At 44.3% G+C, this 24,905-nt stretch overlaps 1 protein-coding gene across 1 annotated transcript in view; it reads right to left on the bottom strand.

Annotated features, from left to right (window-relative positions):
- The window catches only part of ADAM23 (ADAM metallopeptidase domain 23), an 842,294-nt gene that overhangs the window by 425,932 nt on the left and 391,457 nt on the right, over window positions 1–24,905 (bottom strand). The window contains exon 5 of the mRNA XM_069225976.1: window positions 16,377–16,459. Within this exon, the coding sequence (XP_069082077.1) occupies window positions 16,377–16,459 (83 nt within the window). The remainder of the gene's footprint in view (window positions 1–16,376; window positions 16,460–24,905) is intronic.

The raw sequence follows: 24,905 nt of genomic DNA, 5'->3' as shown, positions 1-24,905 counted from the left end.
GGGAGGCCTCGGTTAAAAGTTTACCTTCACACTTAGTCTCTTTTTCGAAGATTTTCTTCAGCGGGACGAACCTGCCAGTCCAATCCGACCTCCTGGAGCCCTTCTCCGGATACGCGATGCTGGAATCCTCGGTGGAGATTTTTACCTTCGGACTTAGTCGCTTTTTCAGAGATTTTCTTTACCGGGATGAACCAGCAAATCAGGCCGTGGTTGCGGTTGAGGCAAGCCGGCTAGAGTTGCCACGGCGGGTCTGTCACTCTATGGAGCTTTTTTACAAAAGTTGTCCAAACTTCTCCAAACTTCTGGGGCTTCTCCCAGATGTGCTTTTAAGGTTCTTTTGGGGTCCACAGCTCACCCCAAGGGTCCAGAAGTTCTGAGATGGTCCTTGGGGGGTGCGGACTACAACTCCCAGAATGCACCTGCTGCAAACTCCTTTTTGGCCACTGGACAGTGGTCAGCTGGTCGCTTTCTTCAGGAGTTGGTGCAGGGGACTCTGGATAGCAATTTTTCACCTGGAGCAAACAGGGAGTCCCTCCTTGAACCAGTTGAAGCCAGGCAAAGTCCTTCTTGTTGTGAAGCCCAAGTGTGCAGCTGGTGCAGTCCTTCTGAGTGCAGGTTCCAAGTGCAGGCCAGGGGTCCAGCAGGGCAGTCCTTCTTCTTATGTTGTTCTTCCTTGTTGGATGTGGTAGGGAACTGAGGTGTGGGTGCAGGTCTGCCAGTTTTATCCTTGCTCCTGGGTGAAAAGCAGGGGGGTCCTGGTTCTCCAATCAGGTGCAGGGTCCTTCCCCCTGTGATGACCACTTCCTGGGAAGTGTGGCAAAAATCAATCCCAGGAGGCAACATTCTCTAAAAATCCATCATGACTGAATCTGATTTTTGGAGGTTACATCTGGTTGAGGCCACCCACTCGTGTGGCTAAAAATCATAAACACACCCCTCTCCTGCCCCCCCCTAATCTAATAAAGGGGGCACCTAGTTGTCTGGGGTTGCAGGATGTGGGGGTGTTGCTGGTTGCTCCAAATGTCCTTCTCTGCCTTTGAAGACCAGTTTGGCAGCCCTCCCCCTTCCTGCCTCACCATCTGCTGAGGGGAGATTCCTTCCCACAGGCAAATTCCTTTGTGTGAAGCCAGGCCACTTCACACCTCATCAAGGCAGCTTGGCCAAGCTGCTAAAGGCTGGCCAATCAGAGCACAGCAGCAAAAACAATGCAGGGCTGAAATTGGCAACTTTTTAGGTAAAGTTTAAAACTCTTTACCTGAACAAGTTATATTAAATCCCACAACTGGAAGTTGTGGGATTTAATACAACAATTAATTTGATACCAAACTCTTGGTATGCATCATTTAAGGAGACTTTAAAAATTAAAATAAAGTCTCCTCATTTTAGCCTATGAAGGCCATTTACTACAATGAGGAAAAAACGAATTTGGCAGTTTTTACCTCACCAGGGCTTATAAAACTATTTTTATAAGGTCCCTGCTTATAGTTACATGGCACCCTGCCCTATGGGCACATAGGGCACACCTTAGGGGTGACTTATATGTAAAAATAAGGTAGTTTAAGACTTTGGAACTACTTTTAATTCCAAAGTCGAATTTGCATATAACTTTATTTTAAAAGCTGCCAGCAAGGCAGGCCTGCCTTTAAAATGACACTGGGCACCTCAGCAGTGCACCTATGGGTGCACCACCTATGCTGTGGTCCCTAAACCTACATGCCCTACCATATACTAGGGACTTATAGGTAGGTTAACTTAGCCAATTATAATTAGCCTAATTTGCATATCCATTTTACACAGAGCACATGCCCTGGGACTGGTTAGCAGTACCCAGGGCACCATCAGAGTCAGGAAAACACCAGCAAAAAGTGGAAAAGGGGGGCAAAAAGTTAGGGGGCCTCTGCAATCAGCCCTGTTTTCCCACACAAAGCAAGGGGGAAGTACACCTAGACTTCCACGGTAATCTAGTAACTAAATAATTCTAAGTGTACAATCTATGTAACATCAATAGTGATTTATTGCATTATGCATATTCTTAACATGTTATTGCAAACACAAGGTTATACTTGTCCAAATAGGTGCTCCTAATTAAAACCAGTGAAAGTGAATATTGTGCAGAGAAGTGAAGGTGATATATACAATATGTACAGAAGGTGGATTAAGACAAATATGGACTTCTAGCGGCTCCATCAATCCGGAAAGCCCTGAAGTCACATAACATTTCTTTATAGTTTTATATTCCACATTCAATGATATGTCGACCTTTCGACCCAATTGTAGAAATAAATCAATGGTGGGTCATCATCAGGACTGGGAATGAACTCTGGTCGGTAGCACCTAGGGATAGTGAAATTATCTTAATTACTAAAGGCCTTATTAATCGGTGTCCATGATTTATTACTAGGGGAGGGGTTAGGCACTCACCTAAAATCCAGTATTGGATAACGATCTTGTGGTCTGGGGCATCTTCCTATTAGGAAAATGACATACAATATGGTACTGTGTTTGTACAGTGGAAAGTATAATGGTCATAAGGTAGCCGGTGACTACTTACATGTAGAGTAGTTCAATGTAACCCGAAGACGTGGTGAACTCTGGTCTGGGGGCCAATTTAATTGATGTAGTATTCAGTGTTCTATATTGAGGTAGTTCAGGCACTGAAAGCCCTTCAAAAATGTGACAGTGGCCTCAGGATATCTAAAAGACAAGTGTATGAGCAGGCCTAAGTATGGGTGTCTGGAATAAAGTGGCATATTCACATTTTTTTATGTATCTGCACTTACTAGTCAGTGAGCATCCGGAAAGTCTACTCAGGAGGCCAGGGCAAGTTGTCTGGCCCCACACGTTCACTTGTGTAGCTTCGGATTCAATTAAATGTAAGCCGCACGTATGTCCGTCGTGCTGGCTTAAAAAGAGAATATTCAACCATTTTGGAGCGACCAACCGCTCCTATGATTGGTCCAAACTGGAACCAATCAGAAAATGAAGAACGATGTGGTGTATCAGCAGCTGGAATCAAGCTGCCAACGCTGGAACCAGAGAGTGTCAGTCAGTCAGTCAAAGTACTTTATTTCGATAAATAAATATCATAAAAAGGCATAAAAACGGAACAATCAAAAATTACAAGCAATCAGCAATTCATATTATCTACAATGTTTAAAAGGAGGGCCATTAAAGTAAGACATCCTAAAAACATCATTTACCGTGAAACATTAATATTCTCCCAGAGTCTCAGAAATTACATTTCCTAAAAAAAAGTTAATTAGTCACTCAATTCATTACAATAAAATAATCGGATTGATGGCGAACTTCTTTTTCTTAACCCTAACAGCTCCCACAAAAAAACTAGCGACATGGAACATAATCCTAGGGGTCTGCAATAACTGTAAGAACAAGAGGGCAGGTTTTACCTGTATAAACCCCTCCTCCTTTAAAATTGGGAACAAAAATTTCTTTCTTAAGGCCGCGTAATGATCACAGAATAACACAAAATGCATTGTATTCTGGATCGAAAAATTATCACAATTACACGGTGTTCCTTTTTCCGGAGGAGACCAGGTTTGAAAATGGCCAAGAGTTAGATGGATCAGGTTAAACCGAAAGCGTGTAAGTAGAAACCGGTGAAAGGGTTGATTTACAATAGACAAATATAATTCAGGGCCCACATAAGTACTCAAAATAATACTGGCCCGCACCAATGGTCTCTCATATTCAACTTGTTCTCTTTCTAAACATAACAGATCTTTCATCATGGTTTTAATCAGTCCAATATCTTTAACAGTTATTGATTCCGGAGAATAAAAAAGATCAGATCTCCCTAATCTAACGAAACAATTTTTGATATAAACTAGCCACGCTATTTTATTTACTTTATCCAGCTGCAGACAATCTTTTAAAATGGAGTGGTTGAGCGGAATTTCTTGATTCAGCCAGATCTTTGGCCAGGCTAGAACGGGGGCCAGTTTGATCAAGTCTGAAATATAACCCACACCCAATTCAGTATGGACAATATGTGTGGGAGTAGACTGGGGAAGAGAGAGAACCGATCTTAGAAATTTATTTTCCGTAATCTGTATAGTTTCCATAGAACAATAGCCCCATATCGCACTTCCATACGTTGCTATTGCAAGGCATTTTGCTTCATAAATTTTTAGCAAACTAACAATTGGCCTCGCCCCGAGTTTATTCATAAAACCCCGAAGAGCAGAAGACGACTTTACAAGAGCAACATTTCTATTTTTTATCTGGGGGCCCCAGGAGCCTTTCTCATCGAAAGTGATCCCTAAGTATGGAAATATTGCTACTCTACACAGTTCTTGCCTCCCACAAGTAAACATTTTAGGGAGTTTATTTTTATTACCCTTACCCATGATCATAATCTGGGACTTTTTAACATTAATCTTTAAATCCAGGGAAGTCATAAAAACCTCAAAGGCGTCCAATAATCGTTGAAGACCAACACCAGTACGAGAAAGCAGGACAGCATCGTCCGCGTATAGGAGAACCGGAATACCGAGTTCTCCTATCCGTGGGGTGTCCTGGGTAGCATCTTTTAACGTGGATTCCAAGGCATTTATATAAATAGTAAAAAGAAGGGGAGCCAGAATGCACCCCTGCCTGACTCCCCTTTCTGAGTTAAAGTGGCTAGTGCATCGCCCCGCAGTAGTAACTCTAACAGAAGCTGTTAGGTCAGTATGTAAATCTACTAGGAGGTTAACAAGGGCCTTGTCCAGTCCCATGTCAAGTAAGATTTTCCATAATTTAGATCGATTTACAAGATCAAAGGCTGACGAGAGGTCCATGAACCCCAGATACATGGAACCCTCCTTCGCCTTCGTGTATTTCTCTATTAATAAATACAAATTCAAGCCTTGATCTATAGTACTCCTTTTGGGTCTAAAACCATACTGCACATCTGCTAGGACCCCTTTCTCTGTTAGCCAATCGTTCAATTTATTTAAAATAACTCGACCTAGAATTTTCACTGAGGAATCAATCAGTGAAATCAGTGAAATCGGCCTGTAACAAGATGGGTCTTGCCTATTACCCTTTTTAAACACTGGTATAATTATAGATTTCTTCCAGGAAGACAGGATTTTATCAAATGCAAGATTATTAAAAACCTTGCATAATACCTTAGACCAAAATTTTGGAAAACTTTTAAAAACGTCCCAAGGTACCCCATCTGGGCCCGGGGCTTTGTTTTTTGTGGTTAGGTCTATAGCCCTTTCAACATCTGCAACTGCAAAAATAACTGCATCCTTGTCAGGGGCGGTTTCCCCATCTTCATCTGCTAAAATTCCACCAGGAGGACCAATGTTAGAGTATATCTGACTAAAGTGTTTTATCCAACCCTCATCTGGAATGTTTGCCTCTAAAGGAGTATTAGTTTCATCAGAAAAAAAGGGCTGATTTATTATTTTCCAGAATAAACCACTGTTTTTTAGGGTATCTGGATCCAAAAGTTGAGCCAAGGCATTATCTTTCAGAGTCCTTTTCCTCTCTAAAATAGTTTTTTTATACATTTTCCTAGCATTTACTATTTTTGATCGATCTTTAGGAATAGTTTTTAATGCCTTTAGTAGTACACCATGTGCTTTAGAACATTCCTTATCAAACCATCTATTGCCCTCTAGCGCCTTCTGGCTAGATTTAGCCTGGAGACTACGATTAATTTCTAAGCAAATCTGATCAAATGCTACTATAACCTCCTTAGAATCTGGATTTTCCGCTAGACATATAGAGATTTCATCCTCCACTTTAGATAAGACCTCCTGAAAAAAAGTTTCAGGGACTATTTTTGTCCACTTCAACCTACGATTCTGGTCTTTGACTTTAAGGTTCAAGCCCCCACGCTCTGCGACTAATTTGAGAGAAATCAGTTCAGTGTTCTTAAAAACGAGTACAACAGGATTGTGATCACTAAAAACTGACACCTCTGTACCATAATTTAAAACACTATTTAACAAAAAGGAAGACAGATAAATATAATCTATAATAGTACCATTTTCTTTGCCCTTAAACGTAGGGGACCTACTATTCCCGTCTCCACAGCCAGACTCATATAAGTTCCATTTAGTGAGGAAAAGCTCAAGATAATCCCCCTGCCTAATATGTTCTGGATGACCAGTTGAGGAAAAGGGAGGGCCTTCCTCATCCCTCCTAATACATGGTAGGGTACATGGATGTATGTTAAAGTCCCCTAATAATATTAACTCAAACGTATTAACATTTATACTATAGACTGACAAAAATTTATCCAAGTCATCCAAATTTTGACTGGTGCAATCATTTGCATGCGAATTATAAAAATTTATAAAAATGATCTTACCCTTATCCTGGGTGGAAAGCTCAATAATTAGACAATTTACTGAGCCCGAGGGGCATTGAGTTAAAATACCTTTCATATCCAGTTTGAAAAGGCTTAATAATCCCCCCTTAGGTCTACCTGCCACACTATTTGTAGCTGGAATGCAAAAATGACAAAAGCCATCTAGGGAAAAGCTATTTGTTTGATCCCAAGTCTCTTGTAAAGCAATGACGTCAAAAGATTTTAGTGTCCTTTCCCATTCGGCTATCCCAGACTTGCTCTTTAAGCCAGCAATGTTCCATGTAGCAATCCTGATGGACGATGCTGAAGACTGGGAAGAATTTCCCAAGACATATGGCAGTCAATCATTTTCCTCCATAGAAGATAAGGCAACAAGCAGAGAGTGAATTGTTCCCTTTCTGGTCCGCAGCAGTAGCGCGTATGTGATCGCGCGTGTGTACTAATGTGTATCTCATAAACGGAAGAGGGAAAGGGCAGAGTCCCTCTCTGATCCGCCATGAGAGCGCAATTGCAAAAAAACGCTCAAAGAGTGTTCTGACATTCGGGGAGGCCCAATTTGATCAAAAAACATTTCACAACCGTGGCGCTATTTCAAGAGGTGCAAATCCCTGAGTGAGGCTATCTATACGATGATACTGTACTGTGTGTATGCGGAGGTTATGGGGCTCAGGCTGGTATCTATGGACAATTAAGCTATAAACAAGGACCAGTACATCAAAGGGTAGTCCAGAACAGGAAGTATTTTGTGCCGCTTTGCGCATGGTGGCGGAATGCGGGTGTCTGTGTTGATAAAAGATATCCCTAGTGGATCTATATGTAGGAAATAATGACATGTGGGGGCCACTTCAATAAGTGGCAAGGGATATATGTATGTTGGACATACGCGATATAAGTCTCAGAGGGAGGCGTGGCGCCAATCTTCTATCATGTTTAATCCTTCTTTAATGGTGCCACATTTTTCTATCCAAAAAAGCTCCCACTTTGTTAAGATATATTCTTTGTCCACCCCCTTGGTCCCAAGGAGATTTGTTCCACTATTTGCCATTTTATGTCGTAGTTTTGTTTTGCATTTTATCCTGCTTTTCAATAAATCAAGGATTTATAGAGCGCACTAATCACCCGTTAGGGTCTTAAGGCGCTGGGGGGGGAGCTACTGGTCATAGAGCCATGTCTTGAGGCGTTTCCTGAATGTCAAGAGGTCTTGGGTCTGGCAAAGGTGGAGCAGTAGGGAGTTCCAGGTCTTGGTGGCTAGGTGAGAGAAGGATCTTCCTCCGGAGGTGGTGCGGCAGATGCGGGGGATAGAGGCGAGGGCGAGGCTGGTGAAGCGAAGATTTCGGGTGGGGGTGTGGAAGGTGAGTCTGTCATTGAGTAGGCTGGGCCTGTGTTGTGGAGGGCCTTGTGTGCGTGGATGAGGAGTTTGAAGGTGATCCTCTTTGATACTGGTAGCCAGTGAAGGTCTCTGAGGTGGGGGGAAATGTGGTCATGGCGTGGGATGTCCAGAATGAGGCGGGCGGATGCGTTCTGGATTCTTTGCAGTTTTGTTAGGAGTTTGGTTGTTATTCCTGCATATAGGGTGTTTCCGTAGTCTAATCGGTTGCTGACCAGGGTGTGGGTGACAGTTTTCCTGGTTTCGACGGGAATCCACTTGAAGATTTTGTGGAGCATGCAGAGAGTGTTGTAGCAGGAAGAGGAGATGGCATTGTCCTGCTGAGTCATACTGAGTGTGGAGTCCAAGATGAAGCCTAGGTTGCGTGCATGGGTGGTGGGTGAGGGCGCTGTTCCTAGGGAGGTGGGCCACCAGGAATCATTCCAAGTTGAGGGGTTGGTGCCGAAGATGAGGATTTCTGTCTTATCTGTGTTTAACTTGAGGTGGCTTGATTCCATCCAGCTGGCGATGGCGTGAAGTCCGTTTTGGAGGTTGTTCTTTGCAGTTGTAGGGTCTTTCGTGAGGGAGAGGATGAGCTGAGTGTCGTCTGCGTAGGAAACTATGTTGATGTGGTGGGTTCGTGCGATGTTGGCGAGGGGGGCCATGTAAACGTTGAAGAGCGTGGGGCTGAGTGAAGATCCTTGGGGAACTCCACACATGATTCTGGAGGCTTCTGACAGGAACGGTGGGAGGCGGACTCTCTGGGTTCTGCCTGAGAGAAATGACGAGATCCAGGCAAGTGCCTTGTCTTGGATTCCAGCGTTGTGGAGGCGTGTGCGGAGAGTGTGATGACATACCGTATCGAAAGCTGCGGAGAGGTCCAGGAGGATGAGTGCTGCTGTTTCTCTTTTATGTTGCAGGATTGTCCGATGTACAACAAACCACAGGGGCACCAAACTGCATATATTACGTTGTGTGTGTTACAGTTAGTGAATTTGGGTATGGTGAGTGTATAGTTTTAGTGGCAGAATTCTGTGGTGTTAGAGGGCATCTTACATGCCGCACAGTTACTACATTTGTAGTGGCCCACTACAACTGGTAGATCCCATAGTGTGTTAACCTTTCTTCTGGGCGACTGTGGTAACAGTGCGCAAGTGAGGGTGTCTTTAAGGTTTCTACCTTTCTTGAAGTAAAAAAGTGGTGCTTCTTGTGTGTGGAGGTGTTCCTTAATCAGTGCCCAATGATGTAAGATTATTTTCTTGATATCATTACTGGCCGGGCTGTATGTGGTAACACATGCTAGTCTATTGCAATCTTGGTTCAATTGTTTGGGTTCTAAAAGAGCTTCTCTGTGGTTGTACTATGCATGTTTCCTTGCTCTTTTCACAAGTCTTTTAGAGTAGCCCCTTTCGACTAATCTTTTGATTAGGATGTTGGATTCTCTGAAGTAGTCTGATCTCCTAGTGCAGTTTCTCCGAATGCGGAGGAACTGGCCAAAAGGGAGGTTGTCTCTCAGGCCTCTCGGGTGGTGGCTGGAGTAGTGTAGCAGTGTGTTTTTCTCTGTAGGTTTTCGGTATAGTGTAACAAAGAGTTTATCTCTTTCTACCCCTATTTTGAGATCTAAAAAGGGGATGCTCTCTCTATTGGACTCAATGGTAAACTGGTTGTCTTTAGATTTACCATTCAGCCATGTGTGGAAATCTTGAAGTTGGATTATCAGACCCCATCAAATGAGCAACGCCTGCAATTCGAAGGCCCCCACGCTGGGGGGGTACCACACTGCCCACCATTTTATATGCAGACGATGTGGTCCTAGTTAGTCACACAAAAGTGTGCCTGCAACACCTTCTCAATGCAATGCAGGCATATGTAGCAGAAAACTTCCTGGAAGTAAACCTTGAGAAGACAAAACCAATGTCTATCAACTAGGGCCGGAAAAAAAACAGTCATCTGGGGAACACAGAAATCAGACTGCAGTACATTACAATTACCTAGGTTTAATTACTGATAAGGAAGGCCAATTCGCCAAAGAGCGAGAAGCGATTAGGAGGAAAAGGCTGGCCTTTGCAGTGATGCTGCAGAACCTAAAATCGAAACTGACAGGCCTGACACTTCTACCACTTCTCCAGGTAGTTCATTCTAAAATTTTACTAACAGTCAGTTATGGTAGTGAAGCCATGAGAGGCAGAGATTCTAAAACTCTGGACAGCACTCTAGTCAAGGCCTACAGAATCATGTTTAACATTACAAATTACATCTCAACCGCACAGATCCAGCTGGAGTTCGGACTAACCAAACAGTCATTGGCAAGGTAAGGAGCATTTATAGTTTGCTGGCACAAGATCTGCAAAAGAGGATCCCTATACTTTGAACCACCTGCTTTGCCAAGAACTGCTGTACTGAAGTGCATCAATGGCTAGAAGCTTCCTTGCTGCAATCACTTATAAGTATTGGGCTGTCCCAGCTCTGCAACATCCCAACCATTCAAGCAGTCCTTAAAAACGTGGTACAGAAATCAATCAAATGTCTCTTAGTGATTGAAGAGAAAGCCATATTCTCAGCCCGAAGCCATGCCTGGATGATGATCAATGGCTACTGCAAACATGCTCCTCAAAAATACTTTAGTCTAGAGTACTCCAGGAACACAAAGGAAATGTTCCAGAAACATGGCCTGGTCATACTTCCGTCTGCTCTGCATCTTCCACCATGGCAGAGGGGGCAAATCCCAAATGCTGCTAATTGTGCAGCAAAGGCACAGAGGATCTGCCTCACTTGCTATCCATCTGCAACAAACTAAAAGAAGAAAGGACTCAGCTGCCCAGAACTCAGTTCAATTTAAGAGGGATCCACACATGGACACAGGCAGTGATGCCCTGTTTTAAGCCAGAGGACCAGCAGCTTAATTGCAGGCTTGTAAAATTTCTTGTGCTTGGTGAAAAGAAAATCATAAGAGCCAGCCTACGCACTGTACACACTGTACCATCTGCTTTTGCAGCCGTAATAGAAGTGAGCAACCCTCGACCTAAAAGCCTGGAACCTGGCTAATAAGCCATCCTAACGGACACACTACTAGGCAACTCCCCTTCTCTTCGTGGACACATTGCATTTTGCACTTTCTTAGGTCTACAATACAAGGAAGATTCGCAACATTGGCAACTGGCCCCCTTGATTCATAAGAGGAGACCGTAAGACTATGCTCATGCTCAAACAAAGACTCCTTTTTGGACTACAAATTTCAATTGTTAATGCTGCACTTTGTAATTTTAATTGCTATACAAATGGGTTCTATATTTATTTTTTAAACTGTGTTTTTTTTAAATGCAGGTCACATCACTTTTTACACTCTGGTTGTATTGCACTGGTTTTAATCAACTATACAAATGATAAATTGCTTACTCACTTACTTACTTACAGTGCCACCTGCATTAACATCAAATCTTCCAACTCTGATCCCAGAACTGTTGAAAGTTGGAACACTTTGCACATTGTGCAAAAAAGTAATCACTGCTGGGAAGCAGTCTGTTCCTGCTCCGATAGAGGCTGTAAAAAGCCACTGTAATCATTTTTTTTACCAAAAAAATGTTGCTCAAGTTGTATGCATTTTACCTCTGCACTTCATCTATTTTTATAGTTGCTATTAAGAAAAAAAAACACAAATACAAAAGTTCCAAAAGATACAAAAAAGCAAAAAACAAGTTCCAAAGACCAAAAAGCAAGGTTCTGGTTAGGACCGCTTTTTCCAGTTTAAAGAAAGAAAAACTATATGGTATATGTTTGGTTGTGGATGTCTGAATACCTCTTGCTATATGTCTACATGTTAGTTTGAATAAGTGTTTTAGTGTTTGAATGGTTATGTGAGTGGTGTGTGAGCGTCTGTGTGGATCTGAGAGTAGGTTTGTGAGTTGCTGTATGGGAGTGTGAGTATCTCTGTGGGTGGGTGGCTGGGTGTGTTAGTGGCTGTATTGGTGTGTGCCTGGGTGTGTGAGGGGTATATGTTGCTCTCTGACTTGGTTTGGCAGTGGCTGTATAAGTGTGTGGCTGGCAGTGTGAATGGCTGTAACAGTGTGTGAGTGGCTGTGTGAGTAGCTGTATGGGTGTATGAGTGGGGGCCTGAGGGTCTGTGTGGATCTGTGCTGTGTGGGAGAGGCTTTGTGGATCTGTGAGTGTGTGAATGAGTGGCTGTGTAGGTCTCTGAGTGGGTGTGTGACAGGATCTAAAGGTGTCAGTGGGTGTGTAAGTGGCTGTATGGATCTGTGAGTGAATGTATGAGTGGCTTTATGGGTCAGTGAGTGGTTGTGTGGGTGGCTATATGGGTTTGTGAGTGGGTGTGTGAGTGGCTCTATGGGTGTATGACTGAATGTGTGGTTTTAAGAGTCTTGTGAGTAGGTGTGTAACTGTCTGTATGGGTCTGTGTAAGTTGGCCCGTGAGTAGCTGTATGGATCTGTGAGTGAGTGCATGAGTGGCTGTATGAGTCTGTGAAAGGGAGCATGAATGGCTATATCGGTGTGCAAGTGGGTTGTGAGCACCCACAGAAGTTCTTGAACACAGGTTCAAGAAGAATGAACACGGCAGTCATCTCAACACTGCAAAAGAGGGTCCCGCGAGATCAACTCAGGGAGTTGAGCAATGCAGGACAGAGTGCTGGGGACCTGGGCTTGGCTGTGCATGAAGGATTTCTTGGAAATGTGCACAGAAGCCCTAGCAGCTGCAGTTCATGTGGTGCACAGGATTACTGTCTGGAGAGGGGAGGCAAGGACTTACCTCCTCCAAATTTGGACAGTTGGACCACTGGACAGTCTGGGTCACTTGAGTCCACCACCTGTGTTCCAGGGGCCACGCTCGTCAGGAGGAGAGGGGTCCCAGAGTACTGGTGACGCTGAAGTTTGGTGCCTGCTGAAGCAGGGGGAAGATTCTGTCGACCCGCTGGAGATTTCTTCATGGCTTCCAGTGCAGGATGAAGGCAGGCAGCCCCCAAGCATGCACCAAGCATGCACCACCAGGAAACAGTCGAGAAAGCCGGCAGGATTAGGCGCTACAATGACACTGGTAGTCTTCTTGCTACTTTGTTGCAGTTTTGCAGGCATCCTGGAGCAGTCAGCGGTCGATCCTTGGCAGAAGTCGAAGAGAGAGGTGCAGAGGAACTCTGGTGAATTCTTGCAAGTCGTTATCTGAGGAAAAGCCCACTGGAGAGACCCTAAATAGCCCTCAGAGGAGGTTTGGCCAGCTAGTCAGATAAGCACCTATCAGGAGGGGTCATTGACGTTACCTGCTGGCACTGGCCACTCAGAGGCCTCCAGAGTGCCCTCACACCTCTGTATCCAAGATGGCAGAGGTCTGGGACACACTGGAGGAGCTCTGGGCACCACCCATGGGGTGGTAATGGACAGGGGAGTGGTCACTCCCCTTTCCTTTGTCCAGTTTCGCACCAGAGCAGGGACTGGGGGCTCCCTGAACCGGTGTAGAATGGCTTATGCCAGGAGGGCATCATCTGTGCCCTTCAAAGTATTTCCAGAGGCTCAAGGAGGCTACCCCTCCCCAGCCTTCAACACCTATTTCCAAAGGGAGAGGGTGTAACACCCTCTCTCAGAGGAACTTCTTTGTTCTGCCTTCCTGGGACTGGGCTGCCCAGACCCCAGGAGGGCAGAACCCTGTCTGCGGGGTGGCAGCAGCAGTAGCTGCAGAGAAAACTCCAGAGAGCTGGTTTGGCAGTACCCGGGGTCCATAGTGGAGCCCCTGGGATGCATGGGATTGGCACCCCAATTCCAGATTTGGCATGGGGGGCAATTCCATGATCTTAGACATGTTACATGGCCATATTCAGAGTTACCTTTGTGAAGCTACATATAGGTATTGACCTATATGTAGTGCACGCGTGTAATGGTGTCTCTGTACTCACAAAGTCCAGGGAAATGGCCCTGAACTATGTGGGGGCACTTCTGCTAGTGCAAGGGTGCCCTCACACTTAGTAACTTTGCACATAACCTTAATCAAGTGAAGGCTAGACATATAGGTGACTTATAAGTTACTTAAGTGCAGTGAAAATGGCTGTGAAATAACATGTGCGTTATTTCACTCAGGCTGCAGTGGCAGTCCTGTGTAAGATTTGTCTGAGCTCCCTATGGGTGGCAAAAGAAATGCTGCAGCCCATAGGGATCTCCTGGAACCCCAATACCCTCGGTACCTAGGTACTATATACTAGGGAATTATTAGGGTGTTCCAGTGTGCCAATTAGAATTGGTAAAAATGGTCACTAGCCTATAGTGACAATTTTAAAGGCAGAGAGAGCATAAGCACTGAGGTTCTTGTTAGCAGAGCCACAGTGACACTGTTAGTCACATTCAGGCTACAAACTATGAGCACTGGTGTCCTGGCTAGCAGGATCCCAGTGAGACAGGCAAAAACAAACTTAAATACATGTAAAAATGGGGGTAACATGCCAGGCAAGATGGTACTTTCCTACAGTTACTAGGTGTGCTTCACAAGTCAACTGCAAAAACACAGAAATATTTTCATGAAGTTCCACTTGATGTTAATAGAGGTCCAGCTCAAGTCAGAAGTAACAGCTTCAAATGACCTGCCCCTGCACCAAGCTGAGAGGTGTGGTATTAGTGGAAAACACTGCATACACACTTCTGCTATTTTAATAATCTGTGCTTGTTTTCCATAGGATTATTTAATTTGCAAAAGTTGGTTCATAATAATGAGTTAAAATTAGATTTCAATGCATTTCTTGATTTTTTTCTAAAAAGGTTTGTGATCACACCCTACTATTTATAGTAACTTTTATTCACTGGTGAGAACACAAACATTTAGAGAGCTTAATTTCATGGGGGGTAAGCATTGTCTTTGAATTGAGAAGTGTTTCTGCATACTGACAGTGCTGATATAGCACTCCAACAGGAAAGACATCATTATTAGAAGGCTCTCTCAAGTAGTTGAAATGTCATCACAAACAGGTGGGGGGTTGGATTCAATTTAGAAATTTGCATATACACATTAGCTACTCTAATGATTTGTGCTCATTTTAGTAGGATAAATAAATATGTCAAAGCTGGTTTATAGTGAGGTATGAACATCGTAATTCAAAGAAATGTCAATGTAACCCTATTATACATGGAAATTATCAGCCATTGGGACGTGTAAGTGTCTAATATTTTCTATTTTGGGGGAACTATTTTTTAGGTGTATGTTTATATGTACAGGGCAAAATGTGTTAATTCAAAGTAAACACATCGAAGGACTGGAGTGGGCTGGTCTGTGGTTCTATACCTTTGCTGGAGTGGGAGAGAGTGTAATTTGAGTGACTTATCTGCAGACCAATGGCAAAAGAGTGTCAACTGGGAGCCCCTATATACAGTGGCAGCCCGTCCTTTAGGGCGGACGGGCCACACCCCCCCCCACCTTTTGCCCCTCATGAAGAGTGTCTGTCAGGCTGAACAAAGGTCAGCCTGACAGACACTCTCCATGTTCAGCTCAGGCAGCCAGGAACAGACACGCACGATTTGCGCACACTCCTGGCTGCCTGAGCTGAACTTTGCTGGGCTGAGGAGGTCACAGCTCCTATGGGCGTGACCTCCTCGGCTCAGCAAAGGTGCCTCGAGACCCTCCCCTGAGTGACGAGGAAAGCGTCACCAATTGACACTCTCCCTGTGCGCTTCAGGTTTAAGCCCTGAAGTGCCCAAGGCGAGTGTCAATCAGTGACACTTCGTCACAGAGTGGGGTGGGGTCAGCAGTCTCACTGACCCCCAACCCACTCTGTGACGAGGCTGGGACTGCTGCCTTCCCTCATTGGCTGACCTAAGGTCAGCCAATGAGGGAAAGCAGCAGTCCCAACCCTCCTGGGACCTGGAAGCTGAAGGTAAGTGTGTGTGTGTGTATGTGTGTGATGTTTTAAATTGAATGTTTGGTGCGCACGTGCATGTTTGAGTATTATGAGTGTTGTTAATGGACGTGCGTGCGTGCGTGCGTGTGTGCGTGTGTGAAAGAATGAGTGTGTGCGATCTTTTAAAATTAATGTTTGGTGCGTGCATGTTTGAATGGTATGAGTGTGTTAATGGATGTGCATGCATGCGTGTCTGTGTGTGAAAGAATGAGTGTGTGTGTGTGTGTGTGTGTGTCCCGCCCGCCCCCCTCCCTCCTAAAGCTGCCGGCCGCCACTGCCTATATATGTAAGTATTTTTGTATGACATGTTTTTGAAAACATCAGGGTGGCAAAATAGCTAAAGCTGTGTTTATGCTAGACCTAAAAAGGGGGGAAGCCCATAAGGAGGCAAAGTTGAACAACGGGGAAAGCATGGTGTTGATAAAGAGGGCTAAGAGTTGGAGCACGAGACAAACATGGCCAAGGTAGGGGTAAGGGGACAGAACTGGAGGGGTAGGCCAGAAGGACAATGGGACAGAAATGGGGGTAGTAAGAAGTCTTTCCAGCAAAATAAAATTGCTGCTAGAGAAAAGAGTGTATGAGCCTCTATCGTAAGAAGAAATGGATTAATTCAGACTGTAGGACAAGTAACACTCGTCTTTAGGGGATTACAAGCCCTTGTGAATTCGATCTACAAGCCCTCACAAAAGAGATTATTCCTTTCACGTTCGCCAGTGGAATGTTTGCCTCTGCTATCCATCATTGTGTGAACCTATGAGCAGCAACCAAATGTATGTTTGAAAATTTGTTGAATACTTACTGAAGTCCATTGCATGTTGATAGGGCCACTTTTGAGCGTTCCATTCCCCTGACTGTCCCGTGATAATAACAGTGCTCACCACCCTAAAACAGTAAGTAAAGAAGGTATGTGGTTAAATTCAAGCTTGGCTTTCAATTCAGCTAGTAGCATTTAAAGGCATTATTGTGGTTATTCTTGCCACGGCCATTAGGCTTAAGTATTTTTTTTCAGAATTTACCAAAAGGGCTCTGCAAATGTTTCATAGCAATGTGATTTGTGCTGCCAGTATTTTCCTTTAGCATATACCCATCACATAAAATAAGACATATTTTCCATCAAGCTACAGTTGTTCAGCGAGAGCATAAGTATCAATAGAAATACGTAATGTGCATGGCTGCATATCAGAAAAGCTCAACATGAACCAGAATCCAGTCATTGTGAAATTAAAATGTTTTGAAAAGCAGCTGAAATATTGGGCTTCAAACATTCTCCACGATGCTACTATTTCCATCCTGCAGTAAGTTAGCGCCAGATGGATCAAGAGGAACATAAGCATCCATGCTTGTGCACAGTTTATGTACATGAAAACACAAACAGTAGACACTGTCACAAATATGCACATACAAGCAAACACACTTTGGGCCAGATGTATCATTTTATCCAATAGTGATTCCCTAATTGCGAGTTTTTTGCAAATCACAATTAAGTAATCGCTATTGGAATGTATGAAACTCCAGGAGTTTCATACTGTGATTCGCAAGGGCTCGCAAATGGACCTACCTCATCGATATTCCTGAGGTAGGTTGCAATTTGCGAGCCATTGCGAATGGCTACAATCACAAGGATGGTGGCCTGCTGGGCTCAGCAGACCACCATGTCTGTGATTGCTTTTCAATAAAGCAATCTTTTTTTTTTAAATACAGACCATTTTCCTTAAAGGAAAACAGGATGCGTTTAACAATGAAAAATGAAAAGTTTTATTTTCATTTTTTAAGAGTAGGCAGTGGTCGGTGGGACCACTGCCTGCTCTAAAAAAACGTTTTTGCATGCATTCACAAAGGGGAAGGGGTCCCCTTGGGGACCCCTTCCCCTTTGCGAATGGGTTACCACCTACTTGAAGTAGGTGGTAACTGCGTTTGTTTTACGACTGCATTCACAGTCACAAAACAATCATACATACCTCTGCGATTCGGTATTGGGAATGGACGCCCTTGACACGCCCCTTCCCAATACCGAATCGGTATGTAGTTGCAAATCAAATTTGCGATTCAGTAACAAGTTAACGAATCACAAAGTGCACTTGTTACATACCAAAATACATTCACACACAAAAATTTTTGCATTCTTGTCTAGAGTCCACCCAGTACAGTGAGGGCCCTAGCACGCATGATATCAAGGACACTACATTTCCCCCTTTGTTAAATAAAAAGTACAAACAACATTAGCATCACATTCCTTAATGAGTCGCCGAAGCACTCGCACTGGCCTGTCAGGACAGGTGGTTTGAGGTAGTTGACATGCACCGTCATTACGCATTGATGACTTAGGCTCAGTGCTCTCTCTGAACATTCAGGCTGGGTCACCTTGCTCAGGAGCTGACGAACATTGAGGTAGGTGTTTAAAGTGTGATGAGTCCCATGTGAGGGATTTACTGTTGCCAATGTCCTTTGCACGTCACAACTCTCAAAGAATTGACAGCAAATGGAGTGTCTGTTTTCTGCTTCCATTTTTGTTTGTCCAGTATCCAGTCCGCTTTCTCAAAGACTGTTTCATGGTCGCATTGGTGCTGATTTGCATATGTTTCATTTTGCATTTTTTAGAACTACCTGTGACACGAACCTTATCAGCATTCATTGTTAGGACCGATGTCCATTGTGGTAGTTTGGTTCTGATTGATCTCCCAAATAGAAAGGTGGCACAGCTCTCACCAGTTGTGGAGTAAAAAGTTGATCGATAGGCACGAAGGGCTGGGCACAGGACATGGTCCCTCCATCCAACGGGAAGAAAAAGCAAAGCCAGCAACTCTTCCCGTTTATATAACCTGTTGGGAGTGCGCTTTCACATGAGGACAACTTCGTTTTTGATAATTAACCGGCCTGTCCAGCCGGGAAGGCAGCACCACTGCACATCGAAGCAGGTCTGTGTGACTAAAAATGGATTGTCACATAAGAGCAATCAGGTTGGGTTATTCATAGCAAATCTGACAATTTTACTTTGGATTCGCCTACAAAGGTTTTGCACTTTGGGTCATTATTTCGTTTGGCTCCAGCAACCCACTTGGGGCAAAATGAAAAAATTGCAGGACCACCACAACCAGCATGCACTGCTCACTTGAGAGGCCCACTGGGGCGGACTAGTATTTAAAGAGACTAATCAGGTGCCTGTAATTAGACAAGCTGAAGCCATGCTGGTCTTTTCAGTAAGAAAGAGATGCCTGGAACACCTCCAGCACTGGCTGCACCTACGAGGGTGAAACACTTTTATATTTTTCTCTGCTGAAGAAAGGATTGACCTTGAAACACGTGTCCAGAGATGATTTTATAACTTAAGGCCTGGAATAATGAAACTGCTTAAAGAATTCACTGTGAGTTGCTGGCTTTGCTTTTTCTTCCCGTTTATATAACCTGTTGGGAGTGCGCTTTCACATGAAGACAACTTCGTTTTTGATAATTACCCGGCCTGTCCAGCCGGGAAGGCAGCACCACTGCACATCGAAGCAGGTCTGTGTGACTAAAAATGGATTGTCACATAAGAGCAATCAGGTTGGGTTATTCATAGCAAATCTGACAATTTTACTTTGGATTCGCCTACAAAGGTTTTGCACTTTGGGTCATTATTTAGTTTGGCTCCAGCAACCCACTTGGGGCAAAATGAAAAAATTGCAGGACCACCACAACCAGCATGCACTGCTCACTTGAGAGGCCCACTGGGGCGGACTAGTATTTAAAGAGACTAATCAGGTGCCTGTAATTAGACAAGCTGAAGCCATGCCGGTCTTTTCAGTAAGAAAGGGATGCCTGGAACACCTCCAGCACTGGCTGCACCTACGAGGGTGAAACACTTTAATATTTTTCTCTGCTGAAGAAAGGATTGACCTTGAAACACGTGTCCAGAGATGATTTTATAACTTAAGGCCTGGAATAATGAAACTGCTTAAAGAATTCACTGTGAGTTGCTGGCTTTGCTTTTTCTTCCCGTTTATATAACCTGTTGGAAGTGCGCTTTCACATGAGGACAACTTTGTTTTTGTGATATATATATATATATATATATATATATATATATATATATATATATATATATATATATATATATATATATATATTTATATATATATATATATATATATATATATAAATATTATATGTGTGTGTATTTAATCATTAGTAATATATACAGTTGTAAAGTGGCATAAAGAGTATGTATGTATGTATTATAAGAAAAAACATAGTTATTATACATATTTGTACAAAGACATACACATATCTAGATGTATAAATGTAATCAATCATAAATGTTTACATAAACAGAGATATGCAGTTCATTGCTGTTTGAGTATGTTGGTATATATAGGAAAGAGCCAACTCTTGAGTCGTCTTCTGAAGATAACATAGTTATCCAGGGATCTTATATTTGGGGGTAATGCATTCCATAGTTAGGCCACTTGAACAGAAAAAGATGCACCACCTATTTCCTTTTTCTTGTATCTTGGGGGTTCGAGGTGAGATTCCAATCCTGAGAGGAGATTTCTTTGTTGAATGTAATTGATGATTTTATTCCTGATGAAAAGTGGCCCTGTTCCATGTACTGCTTTGTGAGTGATACAAAGCAGCTTGAAGGTGGATCTTCTGAATACCAGGAGCCAATGTAGGGTTCTCAAGGCAGGGGGGATGTGGGCTTGAGACTTTACAATTAGAAATAGTCTGGAAATCCCAGGTGGGGGAAAATGTGTCACAGAGCTTTCATGGTGATGAAACTTGATCTTGCTAATTTGTCCACTTGGGCATTCATTGTTAGCTTAGAGTCCATGGTAATTCCAAGGTTTCTCACTTCCTTAGATGACTCAACAGCTCTGAGGCAACTGAAGATTTGCGAGTTTCTAATGTCTTTAGGGTATTCCAGTTTAAGGAATACATAGCTGTAGCATACAAGCTGAAATTCATTGATCATTGCTGGTAATGACATCATGTGATGTTGAAAAGCATGGGTGATATGATTGAGCCTTGAGGGACCCCTGCTTTTGTGAAGTCCAATTTGGATGTGAAGGGGGAAAAATGGATGACATTTGTTCTGTAATGAAGGCAGGATGTGATCCTGTTGAGAGCAGTCCCCTCTATGCTGGCTTCATAGAGTTTTTGTATTAGCGTGTGATAATCATTTGTGTCAAAGCAGCTGAGAGGTCCAAGAGAACTAGTGCAGCAACTCCATTGAGGCCTACTGTGTTTTTAAAGTCATCCCAGATGGTGATGAGGGCACATTCTGTGCCTCTTCCTGGGCCGAATCCAGTTTGGTAGTCTGAAAATATGGAGTTATCCTCAATGAATTGTGACATCTAGGCGAATGCTGTTCTTTCCATCAGTTTGCACTGGAAAAGTCCATTTGCAATTGTTCTGTAGTTGTTGGGGTCATGGGGGTCCAGTTTTGTTTTCTTTAATAATGGGCGTATGTGTGCCTTTTTCAGGTCTTCTGGAATGATTCCAGCAGTTAAAGAATTATTGATGATTCTTCCTACTGGTGTGGCAGGTGCTTATTTTCGTTTGTTCTGTTTTGTTGTTCTTCGTGGTATTAGGATATCAAAAGCTCCCTGTAGCCACTCATAACATTTGTTATTTTATCTTTTTTCATTCTGTATCTCTCTAAGGTCCTTGTTTTCTTTAGTTCTGTTTTGTTGTCCTTCGTGGTATTTGGATATCAAAGGATACCTGTAGCCACTCATAAAAATGTTTAACAGATTTTTTGTGTCTAGATCTGTGTTGGCTGTTAGTTATGTTTCTGAGTATTCAAAACTAAGGGGGTCATTATGACCCCAGCGGTAGGTGATAATGTGGCGGTAGTACCGCCAACAGGCTGGCGGTACATACGGCCACATTATGACATTGGTGGGTTGGCTGTAGCCAACCCGCCAATTTACCATTTCTACCACCATGGCGGTAGCAGCCGCTGGGCTGGAGATAACAATCTCCAGCCCGGCGGCCGCTATTGTACAGCTGGTGTCATTTTGACCCTGCCTACCGCCATGGTTTTTGTGACGTTCACAATGCCACGAAAACTATGGCGGTAGGCCCTACCAGTGACAGGGAATTCCCTGTCACTGGTAGGAGGCTCACCCCCCAAACACTCCCCAGATGCCTCCCACCCCTCCCCATCCAAACTCCCCCTTCCAATTCCTCCAACCCCCATTCATGCACACTCGCAGACACACACCACGCATACACACACTCACTCGCACTGGCATACACGCATTCATTCATGCAGGCATCCATTCATTCTCGCACACATCCTTAAACACATTCACACTGACACGCATTCACATTTCCATTCTTATACGCATTTGCACACATGCATACACCCATGCAAACAACACTGCACACACAATCGCATTCACGCACACACTCACACATTCATGCACACAACCGCACACAACCGCACACACACACACACACACACACACACACACAAACACAACAACACCCACCACCTCCCCTGTCGGAAGCACAACTTACCTGCATCCAGGGGGTCTTCTGGCAGGGAATGGGACGGGGCGCTGCTACTGCCAGCAGTGCCCGCCAGCAGAACACCGCTAGGCTGTATAGTTTGCCATAATACGGCTGGCAGTGGTCTACAGGCGTGGCACTACTGGTAGTAGCAGCACCACCTTAACACCATCCGCCAGTATGGCCACAGCTGGATTTCTGCCCTTCTTGTGGCGGAAATCCGGCTGTGGTCATAATCTGGAGGACGGATGTTAGCCACGGCGACGGTCTTTTGGCAGCTGTTTGACCTGGAGGCTGAAGGTAAGTGTGTGTGTGTATGTGTGTGATGTTTTAAATTGAATGTGTGGTGCGCGCATGCATGTTTGAGTGTTATGAGTGTTGTTAATGGATGTGCGTGCGTGTGTGTGTGAAAGAATGAGTGTGTGTGATGTTTTAAAATGAATGTTTGGTGCGTGCGTACATGGTTGAATGGTATGAGTGTTGTTAATGGATGTGCGTGCGTGTCTGTGTGTGAAAGAATGAGTGTGTGTGCTTCCCACCCGCCCCCCTCCATCCTAAAGCTGCCGGCCTCCACTGAGTGTGACTAGGCCAGTGATGGGTTTGTCTAACCAACGGGCATATTTACAAGTCCCTAGTGCCACATTGCACTGCCCTAGCATCATTTTATTTGGCTAAGGCAGAGTTAAGGATGCCTTTCTCCCATGACATATTTACAAAGTGGCACAATCATTGTATTGCGCCACTTTGTAAACCGCTGCGCCCTATTATGCCTGTGGAAGGCATAAGGTATGCAAGGGAGGCATTCCGACACAGGGAGGCCCAAAACAATGGCACAATGAAATTTACACTTCATGCATCATTTGTTCCGTCATTTTTAATGTCTGCTCAGAGCAGGCGCTAAAATGGTGCATCCATTTTAATCAATGGGCCTCCCTGTGCCTTGCTGCATTTGACGCTATTGTCCTAACGACCGCCATGGTGTGCCATATTATAAATACAGCACAACCATGGTCTCTTTAGGTGGGGCAGGGGCGAGGCAAGAAAAGTGGTGCATCAGGACGGATGTGTCTCTTTCTTGTAACTATGCCCCCAAATGTTTAGGTCACCAAGAATGCATAAGTCAGAGTATAGTGTTCTAAGGTTTGAAACTGTGTCTAAAAATGTGTCTGGGAATGTTGCTTGGTGGTGGTCTGTAAAGGAGGAGGAAGTTACAGGAGTAAGTTGGTGTAGGTTTGCATCTGGTGATGAAGGCCTCACAAACTGTATGGAAATGTCATCCGTTTTGCTGAGATGTATTGTTTGCTTGAATATAACAAGTAGTCCACCTCCTATTTTGCCTATATGATTTTCTGTGAAAGTTTGAAAGCCTGAAGGAACGGCTTCATGCAACACTCGAGCCAAGTCAATTCCCAACTATGATTTAGCTACGAAGAGAAAGTCAGGCTGTGAGTCAGTGAGTGATGGAGCATTCATAAGTAGGCAGTTTAGAGACTGTGTTTTGGTAGTGGTGTGACTTTGTTTTGCAGAAGAGTGAGCAGTATATCTTGAACTTGTAGCAGGTGTGTCATTAGTGCTGGTTAATAACTTGATGGTCGAAATAGTGTTGCTTTTCTATATCTGGTTCCTCGTCCAGCAGGCTTGGAAGGCATTTTGGTGTGTGGGTGTTGGAGATGGTGGTTAATAGTGAGATGGTGATTTGTTTTGTTTTTGTAGAGTAGCCTAATAGACATGGGGATGTGAAGTTGTAGAGAGCGGCATGTTGTTTATTTTGTTTGTGTTTATGAAAGTGGAAAGAAGAGTGGGTTGGGGTGGTGGAGGAGCATTTGAGCCATATTCTAAGGCTCTAAATTGTGCAATGGATGACAAGTGGGTCAATTAGAATAGTTGGTTTGGTGTATTTGTTGTTGATGTTAGTGAAGAGAGAAAATATGGAAGTACAGATGGTTTTGGATGGCTGTTATTTGTATTGTCATAAGCGAGGGACTCAGTGTATGTTTCTACTTTGTGACGGAAAGTATTATGAAAGTGTGTGTGATTTTAATGTGCTGGTGTGTGTGTTTTGTTGTGTTTTGTTTTTATTGAGTAGTCAGAGGAGATATTGATCGAGTGGTGTTCTGCTGGTAAAGCACTGCTGGTGAGTGCTGCTTGAATTGCAGTGGGTGATGATGTATTTTGGCGAAGAGTGTATGTGGTGTGTAAGAGGGGATGGACAAGAGTTATGAGTGTTTGTGTTTGTTTTGATCACTGGAAAGGGTGTGGCCAAGATGGCGGCCGAGACGGACATGTAGAACACAGCTCTGTTTCGGGCCCCAGAAATAATCCTACCAGGCATCGCAATCGCCTCAGCCACTCGCTACTGCAAGTGACGGGGACACTTGGAGAAGGGTCCTGCGTTGTCCAAGGCTGGAATTTGGCACCAGGAGCCACTGGACCAGACGGGCGGAGGTGCAACCTGTGGAGCCACCGGGCCCTCGCTGTTCGGCTTGCGGCTCCCCGAGGAAAGAGACGCGCGAGCAGCTCCCTGACTGTGCGGCGCACCGCTGGAGGTGTGGATGTCTTGGGGCCCGGCACGGAAAGGGCACGAGGTGAGCGCCGCAGTGAAGCCAGTCCACGCAAGCGTACACAGGGGCGTGTGGCAGACAAAAAGAGACTACTGGTAGATGCGTCGCAGGAGCAGCATTTCATGATGTGAGGTGCTACGGAGCCATGGCTCTACTGCGGGAATAAACTAATTTACACGCTGCACTCTGGCCTCCTGCACTGCAGCCTGTAGTGGATGTATGCCCCTGCTTACTCGGGATGCCGCTGCCTGATAAAGGTGCCAAAGTGACGGGCT

This window comes from Pleurodeles waltl, chromosome 3_1 (genome assembly GCF_031143425.1).
Source record: "Pleurodeles waltl isolate 20211129_DDA chromosome 3_1, aPleWal1.hap1.20221129, whole genome shotgun sequence".
NCBI classification, from domain to species: Eukaryota; Metazoa; Chordata; class Amphibia; order Caudata; family Salamandridae; genus Pleurodeles; species Pleurodeles waltl.
The sequence above is the reverse complement of the archived record's forward strand: the minus strand, read 5'-3'. Positions and strand labels throughout refer to the sequence as shown.